Source organism: Ptychodera flava, chromosome 2 (genome assembly GCF_041260155.1).
Source record: "Ptychodera flava strain L36383 chromosome 2, AS_Pfla_20210202, whole genome shotgun sequence".
Taxonomy (NCBI): domain Eukaryota; kingdom Metazoa; phylum Hemichordata; class Enteropneusta; family Ptychoderidae; genus Ptychodera; species Ptychodera flava.
This window is the reverse complement of record NC_091929.1, coordinates 46,753,048-46,777,270: the sequence shown is the minus strand read 5'-3', so window position 1 is coordinate 46,777,270 and position 24,223 is coordinate 46,753,048. Positions and strand designations below refer to the sequence as shown.

Sequence of the window (24,223 nt, the reverse complement as noted above, 5' to 3'; positions counted from 1 at the left end):
GGTATGTGTTCTGACGGCAAAACTAGACCGACACACACATACCAAGATTAAAAAAACCCCTCTAGCTACGGGTAGTACAAGATATCCAGTGTAACACATCCAAGGGTGAAATCACGTTACTGGTCTTCGGCTTGTGTTTCAATATTGTCCTGTATTGTAGTGTGCTTGGTTTTTTTTGTCTTCTTTGTAATTTTTTGTCCTGTGGACGGTTTTTGACCAGTCTGATATAAAGTAAACAATAAGAAAGATGATAATTTTTTTACTGGACTTTCCTGTTTTGTCTCTTTTCATACATCCTATTTTTGGCTTCAAACGAATTAATACTTTACTTTATTGCTCAACAACACACTCAGGGAGTGTGGTAAGGCAAAAAATTGCAATGGAGCACTGTGTATTGAGTTGGCCAAAATCAGACTGATACATAATCAAAAAGTCAATCATATTTTTTCGGCCAGCAAATGTCAGTAAAACTGAAGTAGCCTTTGTTTTGTTTATATTGAATCAGTAATTAATGTACACAAGTGTGTGAAGACTTCCTCACCAAATCTGACATTGTTGGCTTTCCACACACGACCCGGATCCCGAGAGCATGCACAGAGCGAGCACCGAGAATAGAGGGGCGCCCTCTACAGATTTTCCTAGATAAAGTCACAAAAATACGGAAGTGGTGGCATGTGAATTTGCAGGATATGTGATCAGGTAATGTTCTTTATCTACAGTTGATCTCATCGGCAAGGAAGATTCGAGAGAGTTTTTTTAGGTGCCAAGTATTTATCATTGCATTTAGGATCTGTGACTTAGTTGGTGAACAATCTTGACGGCTTCATTTTTTAAGTTCGCAACTCGCGATCGACGCTTTAGCAAACTTAACTTACACTTAGGTAGATTGAACCATGCATGGAGGCAAAAATATATTATAACTTAACACACCGTCATTCAAACATGTTCTGAGAGTGACAATGTGCATCACACTCGAACGAGTTTAGCAATATACCTGAGAGAACTACTAGTATCAGTACACGTACACCTGGTCGATCATCATTATCGCAGGAATATCACCTGACCTGACCATGCAGGCGTAGACAACAGATACTCCCACCATTGCAGGACCTGTAAATTATCGCCTGCTGTTTTCCCCGATGTTGTCAGATAATTGACAATCGTTCACTTCTGTTTTACAGCGACAATTCACGATTAAATCACATCCATTCATAACCACAGGCGTACGGAACGTTTCGTAGATCGTCGTCGGATGGGAAGTGACTGACACTGTGAGGCCGAAGGCCGAACCTCGGTACTGTACCGTATAAGAATACAGTATTCTTATACAGTACCGAGGTTCGGCCTTCGGCCTCACAGTGTCAGTCACTTCCCATCCGACGACGATCTACGAAACGTTCCGTACGCCTGTGTTCATAACTGATACAAAAACTCTTAACCCCAAACGGAGGGTAATTGTATGCACACAATTGCACTTTGAAAATATGCATTCATCTATGCAAGTACGTATATACCGGTATGTACCAGTATGTGTGTGTATTACAAGTGCATGTACAGCAGTTATGTATGTCTGTATATGTCTGTACATGTATAATAATAACCAATCACATCACATCAAAATGGCACATGTGTTTGTTTATATACTGGTAGGTATATACCATAAATACCGGTGTGTGTGTGTGTGTTATATATATATATATATATATATATATATATATATTCAAAAATTCACTACAAAACAAAATATTATTTCTCAATAACATCGTGCAGCGGAGGTATTGTCCGAGATGTGTAGCGTCGAGGACAATACCGAATATATATATATATATATATATATATATATATATATATATATATATATATATATATATATATATATATATATATATATATATATATATATATATATATATATTCAAAATTTCACTACCAAAACAAATATTATTTCTCAATAACATCGTGCAGCGGAGGTATTGTCCGAGATGCGTAGCGTCGAGGACAATACAGATCTAAGCGTACAAGGACATAAATTCCGTTTTTTTGGGAATTACCTTATTATTGTACACCTTTTTAGTCCAACTTTAAGAAAAACGTCAAAATTAAAATGTCTTTTGGATGGCATTTCAGTTTCCCAAGCCTTGATGAAAAAGTTGTTTTAAATTCCTCAAAAACCAGCAACAAATTGTGTCAAAGTGCCTCCTTAACTTTGAAATTTGAAGAGACTTTGAGATATAAACTGATGAGGAACTAATTTCTTTTTAGGATACTACTGTACATGACTGCATGGACCAGTGCAGATAATGGCATTAAGAATGACAGTGCATCTGTTTGAAAAGCAAGAAGCTGAGAAACTGTGGCAGTTGAAGCTATGTGAATGTGCTGAGTCAAGGTACATGGAAGAGAGGTCAAAGGTCACAGGGAGTGGCAGTGTAGGTGTATGTTCAGCACAGCATCTTGGGATTGAACAGGAAATGTTGCTGGAACATCCAGATAAAGCTGGATTTGAAGATGAGGATGAGGATGAGGACCTGCTGGGATTGTCAGAGAAATTTGGGGATCTCTCAGTCAGAGAAGTACCAGAAACATTTGGAGGTATTGTGAATCTTGCAGAACCAGGAAAAGGACAACAAACTGAAATGATGCCAAATTTATTGAAACGTTCTTCAGATAGGAGTGAGACATCAACTCAGAATTGGCAGCAGATTGCCCCGTTTGAAAGACAGGCCGCTGAAAAATTGCAGTTGATTAAAGCAATGGAAAATGCTGAACTGCATCATGAGGAAAACAAAGCCAATAGGAACAGCGTAACAGCTAGCGAAGATCAGAATTTGGATAGACTGGGATTTGAATTTGTAGTTGGACATACTGTTGAAAAATCTAAAGGAAAGGCAGGGTTAGAAAATGATAGTTGTACCGTAGTGTGCGTATGACAGAACATAAGCTGTCTCATTCTGCAGAGATCCAGGACAGTAACAATGTTGATTCAGAATTAGTTGTTGATGCAACCAAGACTTCAGACAGTACTACTGGTGGAACACTATCCGTGGTAACTTGCAAGATAGACGAGACAAATATTATTGATGAGGAAAGCAGCAGCCATCAGAGATTTGTCGCCACATGTGGTTCTATAATTCACTCTCTGTCCTGTGAGTCTGCATCAGTGGAGAAGATTGAAGTTGCAACTCAGACAGAAAACGTCGATGGTGGACTCACAAAATCAGAGCATGCAGAAACACAGACAATCTCCCTGACAATGCTGACAGTGGCAACAAACTTTCCTGAGGAACCCATCAGCCATTCCGACTCTGAAACCCAGACTCTCCAGATATTCACAGAATGCTGCAAGTGTGGCCAGTTCTCAACTCCGGAGTCAGTGAGGCTATCCTTGGATTTAAAACGGGAACAGGGTCAAAGGTTGGCGCTGGAGAAACTTGTCTCCATCGTGGAACAGGAATCCAGGGAATTGAGGCAGCAGCTGCTTCTTGAAAGAACATCAACGTGTACTGTTCAGAATGAACTCATTGATATGAAGGTAACCATGCTGTTTGCTTCATATTGACAAAAAACATTATCATACCACTCTTCGTGTTTATGATGGCAAGGTAATAGACCCACACAGACAGAAGTAGTGGGATAATATAATGTGCAGCACTACAGTTCTAATTTTTATCAGCCTTGCCATATTTTCTGTAAAACTTTATAACATGTCACATATACAGCAGGCCTTATACTGTTTGTTGTCATGGTAACACAGGTCAAAGTTCATATATTTAGCACATCAATTGGTGTTTTTGCAAATATTTATGTGTAATACGGTTACCTTTTTATGTCAGTTTTGTCTGTTAAAATTCTTTTAATATGTTTAAATGTATGAAAAAGTGAAGCAAAAATGGCAATGCTCCTTTTCTAAATTTTCTTTGTTTTCTGAACTTTAGGCAGAGTTAACAAATGCCAGGAAGGTTTCATCAGAATATAAAATGAGAGTTGAAGAGCTTGAACAAAGTCTTCAAGGAGCAAGACAAATGGTAAGAATCTCATGTCTTTTAACATTGAGACTATTTTTAAATAGTTCTTAATTATTTCAATATTTCCTATCTTTTGTACTACACTCTCCAGTTGGGTTACCTGGACAATTATTGCATTGAGACAGTTTATCACTAAAAAGGCCAGTTGCATGCATCATACTATCATAGTTATGAATATTTGCATCCATTGAGACTGTGCAGTAAGGTAGAGATGCTGATATCTGGAGATGCAATGTACCGGTATGTACTCATTAATGTCAGTAGCTGTTACTTTTGATGACTTTTCCAGTATTTTTGTTTTCTATATCAACAACACTATCTAGTTCTGCTACCCAAAGCATGTTGGGATACACAGTATTCATCTTGTCAACTCAGTCTGTACATGTGTAGACTGCATTGTTATTGTTTACAAGTCAATTCTGGTCTGGACTATGATTCAGATGCAACCAATAACAATGCATTTTACCGGGGTAAGTGTATTTGTGCTACATTGACAAGCCAAGGTTTTTTTAAACTTGTTTTGGAGTAGAACATTGACAAAATTTAGTAATCTTTGATCAGATTTGAACCCACAATGTATGGTACAGCACACCTAGCATTATATAAGACATCACCGTCTAAACTGCTTGGCAAAATCCACACTCTTAAGGAGAGTGATTCAATAACTGAGCTAAGTTAATAGAGGAAAAGTCACCAAAATTACAGTAATGGCCTTGCTGAAAAGCTACTATAACCGCTGTTACAGGCACAGCACTGTGATGACAGCTGCGAGATGTATTTGAGTCCCACTTATCAACAAACAAAATGAATAGCTCAACCATTACACCATGACATCTCTGGTTTAGGTCACAGACTAGTGACATCATCAGCATGAATGTTTAACCCTTGAGTGCAGTATTTTTGCCACAAAAAATTAAGTTCAACATTTCACCAATTTTAAATTTTTTATGAATTTTTCCGTAATTATGTCTTTAAAGTTGGAAGCAAATGGACATCACATTTCATTGGCTGCAATTTTTATCAAAACTTTGACAAAATGTGAAAAAAAAATGACTGAGGTATATTTTATAAAGGGGACAAATTGAATGACACTCAAAGGGTTAAGTCAATATTAGACAACGTTTGGCGGGAAGAGAATCAAAAACAATATAGTTAACTGTCATTCTGGCAATCTGGCTTTAGTCTGTTGTCTTGTTTTTGAAAATTTTATCACAAACAAACCAGTTAATTTTGACAAATAAAATGTGTACTGTTAGATCATAAAATATGTAAATATTTGTCATTTTATCAATAAACAACATTCATCAGAAAAGACTATTTTAGCTATTTTTATCAAATTAGATAAATTTCTTTTCAAATCATATTTCATTATTTTATTTTTTCTTCAGGTTTTCAAGATGGAAGAACAGATAGAAAATACGAACTACTTCAAAAGGTCTAATGTTCATTTTATTCGGTGACATGTTGTGTCAAGATACATGTACCAGTAACAAAATGTTTCCGTTGCCAGCGTTACTGTGCAAACAGAAATACAAAGTGTTGTTTGTGCCGCCTTAAATGTATTTATATAATCGGTGTTAACCCAAAATGTTGAGGTCATGTCATTTGATAATCACCATAAAATCAGGTTTATCAAAAGGTCAGTAGACAGATGCACGCCATCAATGGGAAAGTGGATTAGAAAAACATGTGTATGATGATCAAAATGTAGTACAGTACTTGTAGTCAGACATATTTCACCACTACATGTGGTTTTATTTTCGGTGACACAGCTTGGTATATGAGACCGACACATTGTATGTACAAAACAATATAAACTATACTTTTATTATTCTGCACAATTCACATTGATGAATGGCATTGCTAGATCATGCAAATTATTATGCATGATGCTGGATCACCATTCAGTCTTTGCTGTGAGATGTTCAAACTATAATTTTGTAATCTAGGTTTTAGTTCTTCAACATTCTTGAGTAGAGGAGAAGATTTCAGGTCATCTACAATTTGACTTGTCACTCTAACAGTAAGAGACAACACTGCTTGCTAGGTTTGTTCATGAACATGACAGGAATATTTAATAGCAATAGAATTCACTTCCATTGGACCAGTGTGTAGTATTTCAGTCAAACAGGTTTTGGGGAATACAGAGAATTATTCAGGCTAATAAAATGCAATATGTACACTGAAGGTACAATGTCATTGTTGACATTGTCAGCAGAATGAATTCAAAATGGCGGTTATCCATGTATTGATGTAGTCCAGACTGACATTGTTGTCAAGAATTACATTGGCCATGAAACATTAGTCAGACCTGTAGTGATACATTGAATCATACCGGCAGGCATTTGGACATTTTGGTTGAAGAACCTGTGATTATATTCTGCAAACAGTGCAAAATAGCGCAAAATATATCAGAATTTGCACTTCGTGTTTGCAATCATCAAGATTCACAGCCAGGTCATCTGCAGTAATCAGGATTTTTCAACAGTCACATCATACATGTAGTTACAGACAGTGGTTGATGACATCAAACCATCATGCATAACCAGGACTTTAATATAAACTAATAATAATAATATATTTTTTATTGCTTGCTTGTAAATATAGGATTTATATCACATTTGTGGCAATAAAAGTGTGATACAAAAATAAGTTAAAATTTTCTTTGATAAAGATAAAGTATTACAGTATAATAATAGTAGCTAATAATAAATATAACTAGGTATTTCTTTGTTTATATAAAGTAAAAATATAATCTGCAAGTTGTTCATTAAAAGATAACTCTTGTTTTGTTAGTAGAGAAATAAGCTGATTTTCAGTATCGTCGTTTGGGAAATTGATTTTACTGAAAAAGTTCTTTCTTGGACTTTGTATTTCTGACAGACTAATAAAAAGTGTGTTTCATCTTCAATACTGTTGGTGTTACACTGATTGCAGTATCTTTCAGTAATTGGGGTTTTTGGAACAGTGTGTCTCCCTTTTTCAATTGCTGGATCATGATTGCTAGTATGATGTACAAATAATGTCACAGTCATGTGTGTCATATTATTTGCCTCAGAGGACAAATCTATTTTGCAATTTGCTCTCAAGTTGAGTAAATTGGTCCTGAAATCTAATGTTCACATACTGGTACAGTATTCCTGTAGACACACTTAGCCATGTACATTAACATTGTCTGGTCTGTCTGACCAGAGTTAAACAGCAAAACCACTGATCTGGAACAAACATGGGATTATCTGGTCTTCTCGGATCACCAGATTTACTCACTTGTGTCACCACAGTGTATAAATATCATTTGGATTTTGACTTGTGATATTATAAGCCTTTTCAACATGTGTCTCAATTTATTTACTTCAGTGGGGTGGATTACTTGTTGGAAGCCAAACTAGCAACATCAAAATCGGCAGAGGCTCAGAAAAAACTGGAAGGTAAGAGAGGAAAAAAATTTGTTGTTGTCATCAATTTATATCTAGTTCAGAACTTTATATTTCCAACACTTTTTTCCTTGACAGATCTCAAAGTATCATGTCAACCTAAGTTAACTTTGATTTTCTCAAGTTAATATTTTCCAATGAAAATTGCCTTCAAAAATTGTGTTGATATTTGCACAATTTCAAGCTTTTTAGAGTACTATGCATCCACTCTATCTTACATGTACCAACCAGACAAGTGCATTATACATGTGTAGACCTGATTTGCAGTACAGCTTGATGGCATTTGAATAGAGGAGAGACAAATGTGTTGTGAGCAAAAGTTCAAAGGTCATTCCTTTCTGAAAAGATTGTCTGACAGCATTGTTGGTATTGTTGTGTGAATATTTTAACATCAACAACTCTTTTGCTACATATTTATTGCACAGTACTTTTTATCAAGAAAATGCGGGCAAATTTTGAAATTGTACATTGGAATTTATGGTATGGTTGTCAGTTATAATGCTTGCATAAAAGCTGTACCACAAGGTGCTCCATCAAATGACATTCTTTTGAAAATATAAAGCAACTCACTTGCCATTCACTTCAGAAAATACTCTGACATGCAGGAAAATATGAACCCACCCACGGTCCCTCCACTTTGGTGGAGGGACTGTGACCCACCACAGAAACTGGTAGAGAGCTGACACTTAGAAATTCCTAAATTGACTAAAAAGAGTTTGTAACAGTGAGGGTGCACTGCATGGTTCAAGAATGAAAACCATATTTCTTCTCTTGATACATGTAAAATTAGCGATTCTTGGATCAATTGCAAGTGCTTTGAACAGACCAAAATTTGAATATGAAAAGAGCCTGGCTATTGGAATGTACAATGAATATTTCAGGTCATACGGTAGCATGGACAGAGCAGATGCAGTCATCTGATAGTCTTTTCACCAGTGACAGGTTCCTGCTTGTAAATTATACATTTCAATGACATGACTGCATGACCTTTAACATCTTGTTATATTCAGTGACATGAATTGACCAATTTGACTGAACCACAACCATTGCCAACAAATTCTTCTTTGAATTGCCATTACAACTTATTTTCAAGCAAAAATTTTCCATTTTTGACCCAGTAAAATGTTGAAATTTGAATACTACACACTACCAAAAATACCAGGATGTTAAGGTCACGTAGAGGTCACGGAAATGGCCTTCTCTGATTGACAGGGTAGGATTGCAGATAACTCTCCCTGGTTGTTGTTTTCATTTCACTAGGTGTTCAGACTGAACTTCTGAGGTCACAGCAGGAGGTCAATCACCTCCTTGATAAGCTGGCTGAAATGAACAGAGAAAAGTAAGAATTATTTCCATGGTATTCTAAACTTTGTCTTAGAGCTCTGTATGAGTTTGAAAACTTCAAGACATCACAAGTGTTTCTTTTGAGATATTCACAATTTTTTCGCTTAATCTGAGCTCCATGACATTCTGTGTAAATTCATAGGAACATTCTGTAATTTTACATGGGTTTCCTGTGATTTAAAATCTTGTAAATAATAATTTTGTATTGCAATTTCCAGAACCTAGATAAATGCACATAAGGATAGTATTTTCTCTTTATTCCAAATCTTTTACCATAGTCTCAATTTTTATCTAGGACTATCTTTGTTTATAGTATTGTTTTCTAACAAGTATCAAAAGGGGGAACATTGCTTCCTTTGCAGTGCAGATACACACACTCAGTTGATTCCATGTTTTATGCATTTTTCTAGCATAAATGAACACACGTCCTATCACAAGTAAAACAGATACAGAAATCTAGCATGTTGTAAGAGGTTATTTTTGCCTTTTTATATCAACAGAACTGACATGATATCCAGCAATGTGCACCATGAATTGTTGAAGATTTCTGACCAAAGAGCAAAAGATGCCGAGTTGAGATCACAGCAGCTGGAATATGAGGTGTGTTACATGTATATCTTTTTTGAGTGAGAAGATATTACAGTTACATACAAATATTCATGGATATATGTTATGTCTTTAAAGTTCATGTCAGCTGTCTGAATGCTATAAAGTTAAGTTTAGCTTGTTGTATGTACAACTGGTATAATTCAGAGACTGTACATATGCCTTTTTGTATGCCAGGCAGTAAAGTTTCCTTGAAAGATTTATTGGTTAGCAACCACCCGACTGTGAAAGTTTTATGCAGAACAGACCTCGTACCTCAACTAGTACAAGGACAAATTAAATTGTAATCCTTTTCAAGCCCATCATCGGTCTTGAAGTCAGTAAAAAAGTGAATAAAACAAATGTGTGACAATGCTAAAGCAATTGGCCCAATAATATTGGCCTAAAGCAATTACTGTATAAACAGTGGTAAGCAGTCTTTTTAAAAATATTTCCTGTGAGAAGTTTGACACTATGATCTGTGTCATTTAACATGTACACCTCAATGCCCTGTGAACGGTCCACATACAGTAGTCACTATTGATAATAGTGTTTCTGGGTCAGTTGAAATATGGTGAGAAGTTTAATCAGTGAACTTTCATTTTTTCTGGTCTGCATATGTGAGAGATTGGTGTTCTTCCTCATTGTAAAAACAAACTGAGCTGTAAGAGGGAAAGGTCACAGTCTGTGATCAAGATAAACATTAATGTACATTTTGTTCATGAAAAGATGGCTGAAATTCACTGGATGGAGACAACAGTTAGAGCGCCCTCATACATGGTGTTCAACATAAACAAAATTCTTAGGAATGGACTCCCTAGACTCTTCATTGTTAATTTAATTTTGTGCTCTGTTTTCTTCATCAGGTGTAATATTGAAAAAAAAGGAATACATATTTTGTAAAGAGCAGGTAGACAGATGCAGATCATTTTACTGAATTTTAGCATTTTTATCTTGCCATAAAGACAATTTACCATTCTATGTTCCAGGTACGACAGCTTAAAAATCAACTCCAAGCATCTCCAAAGAAAACTGTTAGTTTTGCCAAACATGTGACAAAACCAAGCAGTCCAACTACCACAGCTCAAAATGTGGCAAAGAAGTCAGCAACTACAGGGGTGTCGCAGACCAAAAACCAAATTTCCAGTATAAAATTTTCAGCACAGACAGTGTTCTGAAATCCATGGCATTGTCCAGGGAAAAAGGAAAGGAAAAGATTGAAGTTCCTGGAACATTCCAACTTCCAGAAGTCTCATCTCTCAAATCAAGTGGGAATGTCAGTGCTGATCCGGCGGAATTCAAGGAAGCTCCTCTGATGGGTAAGATATGTCTTGTCATGGTTCCTTTGGAGTAGAGCAACCGTGTCTTCTATAAGATTTCTCTGTTGTTACTTTGTAACATACTTTGTGTGTTTGCACATGTATGCTACCCTCACTGCTATACAATATAGTGTGGATTAATTTCATTACGTTGACCTTGAATGTGACTAACACAGACTGAAGCAAACGCCAGAGGAAGGCATATATTGGTTGTCCATGAGATTTTGTCTTGTGTATGTTAGGTGTAAAACAATTTATAATCTATTCCAAGTATTTGTTGTGCATGGATTATCTCAGGAGTCAAGACAGCTGATTTGATAAGACCTTGATCAAAGTGTTAATAACTATGCATCATAATGGTAATCTATCTTCACTTCAAACTTTATGTACCAGGCCGGCCAAAACCTAATGGCCACTCTATAGACAGCGATATTTTTATCAATTTTGTCAATGTGAAATTGCTGATCATCTAAGACCATCAAGTCAAGTGCTGGAAAAAATTAAGGTAGTATTAACCAAGGCTAATTTGACAGTCTTAACAAAAGCAATTACCAGATTCTTGTGATTTCATACCTTATCTGTCTCCAGCATCTCCGTTACATAATCTAGTACACATAAAGTTTTCAAAAACAGATCTGTGTTGGTTAATGTCAGCAGAATTGGCCTATAGGACACTGTGTACCAGTACCGGTATATGAGTGCAATGATTTAAGGGGAGAATGTAGTAGTCCATGAGGCATGGAGTTAATGTATTACCTTTACCCTTTGAACCCGGCTCGGACAGAAATGTCCGATGACGTCATAGAGAACCAGGGGGTCAGGGTGCAAAGGGTTAAGTTCATGGACATCAATTGAAATTGTTGTTATGTTGTCAGTTTCAGCTGCCAGTGACAGTGACAGTGATTGGTCGTCAAGTGGTGCTGAAGATGACAACAAGAGAGAAGTACAATTTTCACTCCTGCCAAGAAACCAAAACCAATGTCAAGAAAATCAATCACACCGGAATGAAAACCAATCATTGACCAATCAGGAAGAAGACCTCCCATAGCTCCAAAGCAATCTCTGCCGCCAAAGCCAGTGTCTACCACGCCAATGAAAATGAACTTGAAATCTGTAGAAGAAAAACCCATTTCTTTTGACGATGTATGTATTACATATAAATGCAGTACATTGTGACACACTTACAGTAGATTTTGACATGGTCACTCCATTGTGACTGATATATATATATATATATATTATATATTATATATATATATATATATATATATATATATATATATAGTGAAAACACAGTAGATTTTGACATGGTCACTCCATTGTGACTGGTATATATATATATATATATATATATATATATATATATATATATAATTATATATATGAGGCGCGTCACGCAAAAAGGTACCTAATGGTCAAAAATATCAATTTTGAGTTTTTTGTATATTATAAAAATGCACTTTTTCAGCTTTCATAAGATATGTTTCTTTGTAAGATTAGGGCTCCCTAACTTGGCAAAAATGTACTTTAAAATTTGGCTCCCTAAGTTAATCATTAAGAAATAATAATGGTTTCTTTACTCAAGGTGAAGCTACATCAGATACCAAGTGGTTAGCTGAGTGAATAAATCATTTATGAATAACAAATCCTTTGCCATAGATTTATTTCCTTCATTTATTCCAATGTAATGCAGTATAAAGTGATTATTTTCTTATCAGGATTATTCCATTATCATTACAGGGGCACAGGTCTACTTTTTTGAGGTTGCTTACAACTCTTGCTTTATAAAAACTTGCTATTTGATTTTTAATTCATATCAGGTATGAGAAGAGAGAAATCAATTTCAAAATAACTATATACTACACCTAGTCATGTGAAGATAATGCTAATGTTTTTACTTTGAGGATGCCTTTTCATTCCCAATTTGATGTGATTAACACTGAAAGTGTGAATGGAAACTGAAAGTCAAGTGTGTTGTTCTCCCTTGATGTTTACAGGTACTTTTATAACTGATTTAGCACTTGATGTTTTATGTGCGAGACTTATGTGTATGAAATGGATGAAATGACCTCAAATGTACATGATTGTGTAAATGATTGATTCTGTGACAGTCTTCACAAACTTTTCGATCTATAGAGGGCGCTGTGTAACTCCTCCTCCATCACATCAAGGTCAATGACAGCTGTTCACTGTTTGTGTTTGTGATAAACTGTAGTAGGCTGTCTGAATTCCACAAACAGTAAGTATTGAACACATGTAGTGAACTGGAAATATTAATATTGAAATATGTGTTTCAGTTGAATGTACTTTCTTGGTCAAACACAACATTTGCCCACAATGAAAGTTTAGCTGAAATACAACTTTCAGCCTCATCAGAAAAAGTAAGGAAATTAGGAAAAGTTTGAGTGTGCGTGTCCATGAGAAATTGACAGAGACAAGTTATACATTTAAACTGGTCTGAGACCTATATTAAATATCACACAATGAACAAAACTCATACTTGAAACTATGAGTACATCAACTGTTCAAATTTACAATACAGTTTATGATTAGTCAAGTCAATTTCAACATTTTACTTTATGATCACACCTGTGACTCTGATGTTGGTTGCCATGGTTGGTGTGTACGTGTGTACGCTGACAAACAACCAATGCTGCTCTAAATGTATGAAGATTAAAACTCATTCATCTGACAATACTTAGTAATACAAGGTGTGGCACATGTAAAGACATAGTATGGTACATGTAAAGACGTTGTGTAGTACATTTTCACTATGCATACATTATACCACAGTCTCAATAAACCTTGGACCAGGATATCACCATTTAAGTTCACTAGCATTGAATAAAATAAAACAGAAAAGTAATTTTCATTTACAAAATGACTGTCAATACTGTTCTATCTTAAACACACTCAGATACTCTGATAACAATTCATTTCAATTGTAATAAACACTGCTATCTAAAACTAGATAAAGTTTCATGTGATGTCCAGGACACATGTGAAAATACTCTATGGCCTGGGACAGGTTTGTATCCTTCAAATGATCTGGAATGTACGGTCTGATCTTACTGTTCAAATACCGTTTCCTTTGAACACTCAAACCAGGTGGGATAAGCATATCTGGTAAATATTGTGAATTCGAAGGCAATTGCACACCCCTCTTTCTGAGATCATACTTTACCTCATCACTGTTTAGTTGTTCTTTCACAAACACAACACCTGGCTCTGACTTGGTAAACTTAAAAACACTAAATTTGGAAATACCTCGAAGTGGTAAAAAAAACTGACTGAAAAAATCTACCCAATCATACCACTGAAATCTTGGTGCATCATCTGTTGGTAATTGATACCCATCAGCAATATTGCACTTTGCTGATTTATTTACAACATTAACCAATTCAGCTAAACTATAAATATCAGAACGTCTATACAATTTCTTTAATAAACCAAAACAAGCATCATTTATACACTTTGTGTGACCAACTTCCATAAAGGCTAATGTGGCATTGTCATGTAGACCTACAGCACATCTCCACAAAAGATAATGTATCATTGTTTTATTTTTGTTTTGTCCAGGACAATTATCACAATGAAAAATAGCACCTTTCTCACCAACACTGTATGTACTCAAATAGTGGTGTAACATGGAAATTACAGTATTTGGTCCATGAGATTTTGTACCATCTATGCCAATTGTTTGACTCTCATCTAAAAGGTAATTCACCTGCTTTGATGTACCTTCATTGTTTGTGCCAATAAATACATTTTCCTGAGAGATAAGAAATAAAATGGACTGATTTGATTGGATAAATGAGGGATCAAAATACTCTGAGCAAAATCAAAAGTGTAATGGACTTTGTGTAAATTAACTGAGCATGGGTCACCATTTTCACAATCATTTGTAACCTGGTTATCTAGCTCTTCCTTTGCTTGTTTTGTGCAATTCAAGTAAAATTCACGCTTTTGTTTTGCTGTCTCTAAATGTCTAGAGAATTCAGTCACTGCTTCTACTTTTTCAACCTCAGTTCTTGCATGTGATACCTTTTGTCTGAAATGCTCACATTTTGGGCAAATATCAGTTCTTGGTGTCAGTATTTGGATGTGAGGTACACACTCTCTCCAAAGATTCTTGAATAGTGTGAGTCCAACATATTGATCACCTTCGGCTTCACAGGTTTGCTTGTAGCTCATGTGAATGTCTTCTTTCCTTGAACTTGCAGGTAAGTATACAGGTGGGTGTGAGTCACGGCCACTTGGCGCAGCTGCCATAGGAATACCGTTTGACTGAGCGAAGCTTTGAATAAATTGCACAGCCTTGCGAAGTGTCTACATGTGAATAATAAAAATACAAACTCTTACAGTTTACATATTGTATGTTGATTGCATGAAAAATTAGTTCAATATTCAGTTCATGTCAGATGCCTTATATTTCTTTGTTACTGAAACAAAATGTGGTATTATGGAGAAAAATTGATCAGCAAACACATCATGACCAGCCTGGTATTACAATTTATTTATATACAAGGGGTTTCTGTTCATAAAACATTTCTAAAGCTGAACTTAACTCAGTTAGTTATTGTAAATACTATTGAATTGGAACATTTGAAGAGTTTGTATAGTATGTCTGGAAATATCAAGCAGATCTTGATCTGTAATATATTGAAGGACAATTGTTTTGCATTTTGTTTGGCAATATGCCACAACTGTGAGATGCATAAATACACATTTGTACTTTTGAAAAACAATATAGTCATAGCAACTTGGATAAATCTTAATACACCAAAACAGTATATATCAAAACACATTACCACTTACAGCTCTTACAATTGTAGTTCCTTGTTTTAAAACATGACATACATGTAGAACAATAAAATATAATGGGAGATGAAAAAAATGTCTTTTCAATGAATTATGAAACATGAACATGAAACTGTAGCTCCAAACACCCTTCAAGTGTCCTTCTGCAACATCACAATGTTGCATTAAAATAAGCTTTCTGAAAATATTTACCTCAAATGAAAATGCATTTGGAGGCCTTTTTCCTTTGTTTCCATGTCTTCTTGGCACAACACCGTGTTCAACATAGTGCTTCTTCAGATTTCTAAATTGCTTATTGCCTGAGGGTAATGAAGTGATACAAAATACATCAATGGTACAAAAATGTAATTGTGAGACTTAACTTTAAGAATGTATGTTTTCACTGATATTTTGATTTCCATATAACATTATCCTTCAGGTTGGACAAGAACCTAGGATAATCTAGATAATTTTCGTTGTATTAATCTGACATAGCATTTAGGTTGTAATTGTGATACTGACACTATCTTTTTTAAACCTTAAACCTACGCGTAGATCAGAATCCATAACAGACATTTGAAAGGTTTTTTTTTTTCAAATGTCAATGCCCTGAATGTGAATATACCAATTAAATCAATGATTTACCGTTCTCGTAAAACCTGATCTTGACAAATTATTTTCATACGTGAAAAAATATTATCACTCAGCCTTGATGGCTAATACAGTGAACAACTTAAACAAGGGCATGGGGTCTTTGGCTAGACTATACGCTCTAGCCACTTGAACAAATCATGGCTGCTGAACTCGGCCTTAAATAAAATATGTCACCTCAAGCTGAACGGTTCTGAAATACTAAAGCTAAAGGTGCCTGTCGTTGTCACACAAAGTAAAATTTTTGTTGAAGAGCCGATTTTACACTTTGAGAGCAATGACACTCAATCTCTACTACCTCCATGATCCAACACAGTTTATAAATTAATCCACGGTCCCTTTTGTGGAGGGACCGTGATTGATCCTATTGATTGCAATGACTGAATTTACCTACCCACAACGTAAATAAACTGCCAGGCTGTTCGACACACTTCAAGGCCTTCAAAGTCGTACCGAAATCGCGATTTTTGCCTCTTCCCTCGTCTTGTGGAGTCTGCAGTATATTCCATACCTTGGAGTTTTGAAAGAACCAGAATTTCTTTTTCGTTTTTGTCGAACTCGAGCATTTGAAGGCGATGTTCGTAGACACGGTCGACGTTCAGTAGACGATAGCACTTGTTATTACACCCACAAGCTCGTTCAAAGGTATTTAATACAATGTCCTTGCTTGAAACGTCGACTTCCCACCTTGTGAAGCATGATCCTGGCCATCTAGGGTACGCAGATAATCCTCAACAAGTTCTTGTGAATTTGCTTCTGCTTCGTCCACTTCGTTTTCACTATCAGTGTCATTGATGTTGATCGACTGTTGAACTTCCGGGTCGACCCCGACCGACCTCGCCCTCAGAAGTTACATCACTCAGGCTATCATAGTTGTCATCTTGTGAACCTTCTAAAATTTCCTGAGAATACTGGTTTACTGTATCTTGCAATACAGTATCGACTACAAAAAAGCTGTCGCTATCACTAGTGCCTGCCATGTTGAACTGCCAACTAAAGAGCTTGCAGCAGACGACACTGGACGTTCCACCTAATTAATAATCCCGCCAACATTCTACAGCGCCGCGAACATGCCTACGTTACGTGTGACGTTCTAAAGTGCCGCTGGCTCATTTGCATGACAATGTCGTTAGGTACCTTTTTGCGTGACGCGCCTCATATATATATATATATATATATATATATATATATATATATATATATATATATATATATATATATATATATATATATATATATATATATACAGTGTTTCCGCTGCCCGCTCGCCAAATCGCAAATGCGAGAAAAAAGTAGCGTTTGGCGAGAAGATTTTGGCAAAAGTTAGCCAAACTTGCGAATCGAAAATTGCACTATGACGTCATCACTTTGTCCGCGCGCACATGTCCTGCATTCAACTTGAGACGTATCTCTGTGCATCCCCGACCTTTAATGCGTCAGGAGATCCTATTTGTAACACATACAGTATGAATAAAATTGTAACGAAATAACTCACAAATCAATAGTACCGCATGTATATCATGACTTAGTTGACTAAAATGTTGCGAAGTTTTGGGTTTGACTACGCGCAATGTGTGCCTACAGATAACTCCGTGCATGTGACAGCATGTCATCGTCAACACTGAATTTAATGAAGGATCGTATAGTGACGGTGAAACTAAGCAAAACGGCAAACTTTCCTTTTTGACTTTGGCTGCTCCACCAATATGGGGGGAACCACCCCTACAACACACATTCTAAGTGCAAGTAAAGCTATGAAATGGAAAGAAAAATTATGATCAATGTAGGAAAGTCGACCGTGAATTTGGAAAGGAAGGTAGTAGCGGCATGCATGGTCAAATGCATACGCATGGCATTTTTTAGAACGTAGAGCAAGTATTAGGCACTCCTGAATAGCGAAAATGTTCGTGGTGTATTGCTGCCAACAAGAAAATACCTTTACTGGCGTTAAAAACTTGTGTGAATTGGCTTCCTTAAACATAAATTCGCGACAATTTTCAGTGTATCACGGACTGTGGTGCATTGTGACGTGACATCGTATACAGACTTTCAGAGAAGCGCTCACTGATCGTCCGCCGAGTCGGCCTAGTTCCGCGTTCACATCGTGCAAATAATACGCAAGTCTTGTCGCGATATTGAGCATTTAACTTGATCGTCAGTGAAACAAAAAGATGTTTCTCCATATCAAAAGGGTTTATATTTGATATTTTACGGTTCTGTTTACATAATAGACGTGAACATTGGATTTATGATCCGTGATTTCCGCGATCCATGCCATGGCATGATTGAAGCTGGCTGTGAATACACACTGACGTCTTTGATGATGACCCCTGACCCAAGCGCCATTGACACGCTGTGCGCTGTCCGAGCTTCGCTTGCTAAACTTCAAGCGTAAAGCAAATATATTGGAAGTCTAAAAAATGCACATGTTTCTCAAGTCTGAGAGTATTTTACTTTCGAACTGCTACGAGAATGGATATCTGATTCGTTTGAAAAAACTAGTATGCTGAACCAGGTTTCGTGCCGTTGTCTGTAGCGATATGTACAGTATCGCACGATAGCGATTTCAGGTTTGTTACTGAATATAGTTGCATACGCCTAACTTTGGACAAGTGTCGCTTGGAATTCGGACAAATTTTATGTTGTATGTGTGGCTGATGGTGGCACCTTGTAATCTGAACCATAAATTGGTGTTACTTTTAGTATCCATAGTAGCACTAACAGGGTTTATTTCCGTCATTCTTACAGAAAATGCAGACAAATATTTATTTTTGCATATTAATGAGAAAGAATGACGTCATTTGTGATCAGCGGTATCGGCTTGGCTAATTGAATATCTGGTTTGGCGAATAATTTTTTAGGGCTTCTAGCCAAATTTGCTACAAGATTTTGGAACCCAGGGGAAACACTGTATATATATATATATATATATATACCGGTATATGCTGGGGATAACAGATGCCAGGTATTTGTTGTGTAGGGAGTATCTCAGACAGCAAGACAACTGGTTTAGGGAGACCCTCATCAAAGTGTTAATAAGTTTGCATAGTAACAAGCTAGTGAACCTTTGGTGACAAAATTTTACATAAATGTATGATGCCAATCAGAACCTAGCAACCACACTATGCATGTATCCTATTGTATGTTAAGTAAGACCATGGTAAGACAAAGTCAATAGCAAGGTATTTTCTAGATCTTTTTAAGAAATTACATTTTTATAGGAAATTTTCACAGGCATTCTATCCGTAAATGTTAATAAAAAATTTTGAAAACTATGCAACCTTGAAAAATTTCATTCTTTGGAAGTATTTCAAGAAAGCTTTAAATCATTTTACAAAAGCTGCAATTGAGGTACAATTTCATGAAGCTCTACATGTGCTAACTCAAGTTGTTTTCAATTATCTGTGCTTGCATAATTTGTATTTTCAAAATAGATTTACTATGTCAAAATGTTTATCAACTTGTTGTGCAAGCTGAATGCAATATGTGACATTGCCAATCTGTGCTTTAACTTGATTATTTGTAGTGATACACATTAATTAACAAAAAGTACTGCATATATAAATATATTTCATTATTTTTTGCCTCTTCTCAGCAAATCAAGGCACCATCACTTGCAACTAAACGAAGATTATCTGGACCAAAGGGACGTGCCCGACCATCCAAATTTAGGAGAAAGAATGTCACCATGGAGACTTAACTGGAAAATAGAAAACTACTAGAATCTTTTCTCATTTTTCCCAGTTACTTTAGTTCATTGCCACAATAGCTTGTTTCTATCATAAATCACTGTAAAGCGGTTTTCTCAAAGCAATTTTCCTGTCCTTTTGATCGAGATGATGAATATTATCACATGATGTGAATATAATTTGACCAGAAAAAAGTAATTGTCAGTTTTCCAAGAATTGACAGTGCTTCTGAAAAACGTAATGATGTATAATTTGTGAAGAATTCATTAAATTTGATGGTTTTTGTATCATTAGTCAGAATTATATTTTATTTTTTTTATTATTTTGACAATCATTCCCCTTCCAAGAGGAGTAAAGTTTTTGAAAACATAAATTGTTCTTGATGCAGTTTCTAAGCGATATTACTGTATTATGATTCAGATTAAGATTTATTTTAAGTTTATGTAGAACAGAACATTTCTTTGAAGTGCTAAGAAAGTTGTGCAATATCCATTGAAAGTTAAAGATGAACCGTGCAATGATATCACTCTGTCACTATGTCATCTGTGTGGCTACTGTTTGAAAGTAGTGTATAATACCCTGGTATATCAAGATTGTTTTATGAAAATTTATTTGAAAGTTGAACAGAAACTGACAGTGTAGATGAGAGAGAACATGGCAATCAAATTATTCATGATATGTACATTAACCATGTGACTACTTATTTCCTACATCAAAGATTATATGAACACAGATACATTATCACAGGAATTTTCCAGCATTCAGTAACTCACTATGGCAGCGGTAATCAGGATAGTCAAATCCATTGGCAGTAAATTTGTTGCCAGATATTTTGAGTCCAGAACATATGTTTTGAAATTTACTGAAATGAAATTGCTTTCTGCAATTTATTCAGAATAAAAACTGCTCATAGTAGGTGAACTGCCCTCCTGACATTGAAAACTTACCATAGGACCATAAAGTTTTGTTTATAGTTTGTTTGGTTCTTTCTTTGAATAGAAGCTTTAAATCAGTTTGTACTTGGCTAGTCAACATTCATGATCTGTGTACATGTTTGTGTTAAGTGCATTGTTGTTGTTGATAACATGAAGTTGTACCTTTTGCATGAATTTTGTTTGTCAACAATGACAATGCTCGCAGGGTGCACAAGATTGATCTTATACAGTGTATCTCAATGTGTAAACGAGGAATTTGAACGGACCATGATACAAACAAAAATAGGGAACAAACTGCATAGAAATACATGTATTTCCAAACGTGTTTGTACATATGGATTGGTTTGTACTGCCATAAGGTGATCCATTGGTCATACAGAGTCTATTCGTCCATGTTATTCCAGAGTAGAACATCACTTCAAATGACGAAGCAGCAAACTGTCCACTGATTGGCTCATTGAAAGAATAATCTACTTAAAGGGACAAAGTCGGGCATTTTTCATAAATTTTGTTTGATACGAGATACTACTTATATTGTTTGACATATTGAAAGATACTGAAAGAATGGGTGACCATGCATATATTCGACTCCGGTTTTAGACACGATACATGAAACCATGGCGAAAATGAAGATTTGAAGAACCAACCATTTCACCGCATTCAATGACAATGGTTTGGTCTGAACCGATTGTTTTCAATGCTTGGTGATTGTGGAATTGTCCACTGGAGATGGGGGTTAGCACGTTACCCTTTCACCCCTCAGGCTGTTAAAAGCTCCAAATGTACCACAGCACACTGACAACCAAAGGAGCGTTGCATTGAACAATGGTACTGAATAGGGTAGTCCTTCAAATCACAATATCCCTGCATGCCTCTAAAGGAAAGGATAAATTCCACCCGTATAATATAATGCTTGTACATGCTTAACTGATCTTTTTTCTGTTTTTGTTGCAAACATACTGAATTAATGGTGTCCAACACATATAGGAATGACTGAATTCTGTAACTACCAGTCTATACATTACACTAGGTCACAAGAGGACAATCAGTTTGAATACATTCATAACATTTTTGTCAGGCTATATGCAATTGAATATTATTTATCAAACAGAGAAAAATCAATTATTTAAATACTCATTTTGTGAAGCTTCACTGGCAGTAAAATCTCCAGACAATTGCATAGAGCGAATATTATGCCACTTTTGTTGACAGGATGAAAGACAATGTAAAATTAAACAATTATGACATCAGATGAATATTTCAGGAAATCAAAGAAACAGTTAAGTAAAAACTTGTACATTGTGTTCATTGTCAGTTCCAGAACCAGACATAGAAATCTGGCATTCACAGAGGCCATGTTATGAATAACAGGAACAGAAAAATCCTATTTCCTTACATGTTATATCAGTGTTAAAATATATCAATAAATGATGTAGCAAGGAATTGTCTGTATAACCAGTACCTCCCCCATTATTTGCAGTTATCTTGATAACGTGAACTCTCTAATGGCATAAAGGTATAACACACACATGTGCAGTATTCGAGTTGTAGATAATCTGTGAAACATGTTTAACATTAAGAGTATTGAAAAAATTCATACAAAAAAGTACAAAGTCATAAAAGCAAGAGTCAAACCCTAGTAACAATCAATTTGTTCAACTTAACCCAGTCTTGGGTTGTTCTTTTGAAAATACAGGCTTATTAAAGGTACAAAAGTTCTACATTTTTTGTTTTTCATGGTATTGTGATGATTTTCATTTGAATCAAAATACATTTTCATGGTGTTTAGCTCACCAAAGGTCCACAAGGTGTAATTTTGGCAAAGTCTAGATTCTAACGTGTTTTTGAATCTGAATTAAGTTTTGGTCCAAAAAATGCCCTTTACACTACCTTAAAATATGTACAGTGAAGTATTCCCATCTAATGCTAAATTTTGCTAGGTGAGTTGAGCTGACCCAGCTAATGACTGCACATCTCACTAAACTTGCAACATGAACTCCTTTTCAAGTAAAGCAATTAAAAGATTTTCCCCAAGATTGTCTTCATTTAAAATGAAGATTTTATGTTTATAAAAGTGTCAGTGCAGTGCAGTGCAGTGCAGGTGAAGGAATTTCATAGAGCATGAATTCTCCTATAGCACCATTTTTGTTATGAACCAAAAGCTGGATGGAACCAATCATGAATTTTCTCTATGTATATGGTGCAAGGTTCAGCTGTGTCGGAAATTTTGCCCATTTTGGTGTGCAGAACAAAACTTATTCTCAAGTTATGCTAAATTTTGCTTGGTGTCAATTATCTGTTCCAGCTAATGACTGCACAATTTCAATATCAACCCTGTATACTACTTTTTAAGTAGAGCAATAACATCTTTCAAGATTTTCTACATCAAAAATGAAACAATAATTTATGTTTGCATTATCTCTCAGGTCATTGTGCAGGCATTGTGTGAACAAAGTTCACAGCTGGCCACCTGGTTAAATATTACCGGTACTGGTAACTATTGTACATGTAAATGTAATTTAAATTTTACTGGTAAAAGAGACTACCCGAAGGACCTCCCCCTAAAATGAAAGTTATTAGATTAACTCTTAGATTAACATATTTTGTAAAGCAAAATTTAACCAACAATGGACAAATTTCTACAAAATACATGATGAATTTAAAGGTGGCCTAGTCATTTTAAAGGTGGCCTAGTCATAGCTGCACTATGACATTGACAATACTATTTGATTATCAAATTATCGTAAAATGTGTGTAAATAAATCACATAGCTTGTGCCTTTCAATGGACACTATACATGTATATAGCTGCTTCACTTACCTACAGATTGCTGAATACAGATCAATTTTACTACATGTCTACAACAGACTTTGATAATGTGTTTGGGGTTTGTAACAGTGTGTCTTCTATGTTAATAAAACCTGGTGATCCATATATAACACACAATAGTGTTACTGTTGAATAGAAAATTCTCTACTTCTTACTTTATACAAATACTCACAATTCATACACCTTAAAGGGTTAAACTGGTATACATCAGAAAGTTGTTCAGTTCCTTAACTTATATCACATACTGTTACCCCAATCTGTCACTAAGAGAAAGTGATGAAATCACATCGAATGGTGAGGGAGGATTCAGAGACCTTGATTCACAACCCTGTAAAGGGATATTTGCAGAATCGTGTACCGCTATACAATGAGAAATGATTCAATATGCAAGGCTGAAAAACACGGCATAGACGACTGTCACATTAGCTGTGGGTCCATAGCTGTGGTGTTTTCGGACGGGATTCATGCCTTTTACGGGCTGGTTTTGACTTTTTACGATTTTAACCCCGCCACCACAGCTATGGGAAAATGCGTAGAAAAGCGTCCATGTTACGCCCGACAGCACCCTTGTCGCAACTTTGTTCGGCGATATTTCGAAAAGTTTCCATCCAA

General features: G+C 35.8%; 1 protein-coding gene and 1 long non-coding RNA gene across 3 annotated transcripts; one reads left to right on the top strand and one right to left on the bottom strand.

Annotated features, from left to right (window-relative positions):
• Window positions 1–598: 598 nt before the first annotated feature.
• Window positions 599–19,992, top strand: LOC139122506 (uncharacterized). Of its 2 annotated transcripts, XM_070687936.1 has the most exons (10): window positions 599–699; window positions 2,263–3,532; window positions 3,936–4,025; window positions 5,414–5,460; window positions 7,383–7,453; window positions 8,720–8,798; window positions 9,304–9,403; window positions 10,378–10,707; window positions 11,583–11,850; window positions 19,754–19,992. In XM_070687936.1, exons 2-8 carry the CDS (start codon window positions 2,927–2,929, stop codon window positions 10,564–10,566), a joined length of 1,182 nt encoding a protein of 393 aa, XP_070544037.1. In that variant the 5' UTR covers window positions 599–699; window positions 2,263–2,926; the 3' UTR covers window positions 10,567–10,707; window positions 11,583–11,850; window positions 19,754–19,992. The 2 variants fall into 2 exon arrangements, with proteins under 2 accessions (XP_070544037.1, XP_070544026.1); XM_070687925.1 differs by lacking the exon at window positions 19,754–19,992 and having other exon boundaries at window positions 11,583–11,929.
• Window positions 14,486–17,319, bottom strand: LOC139122502 (uncharacterized). Its single transcript, XR_011549491.1, has 3 exons — window positions 16,553–17,319; window positions 15,721–15,827; window positions 14,486–15,036 (listed from the first exon to the last, which is right to left on the bottom strand). It is a non-coding gene; the product is annotated as an uncharacterized lncRNA (long non-coding RNA).
• Window positions 19,993–24,223: the final 4,231 nt, after the last annotated feature.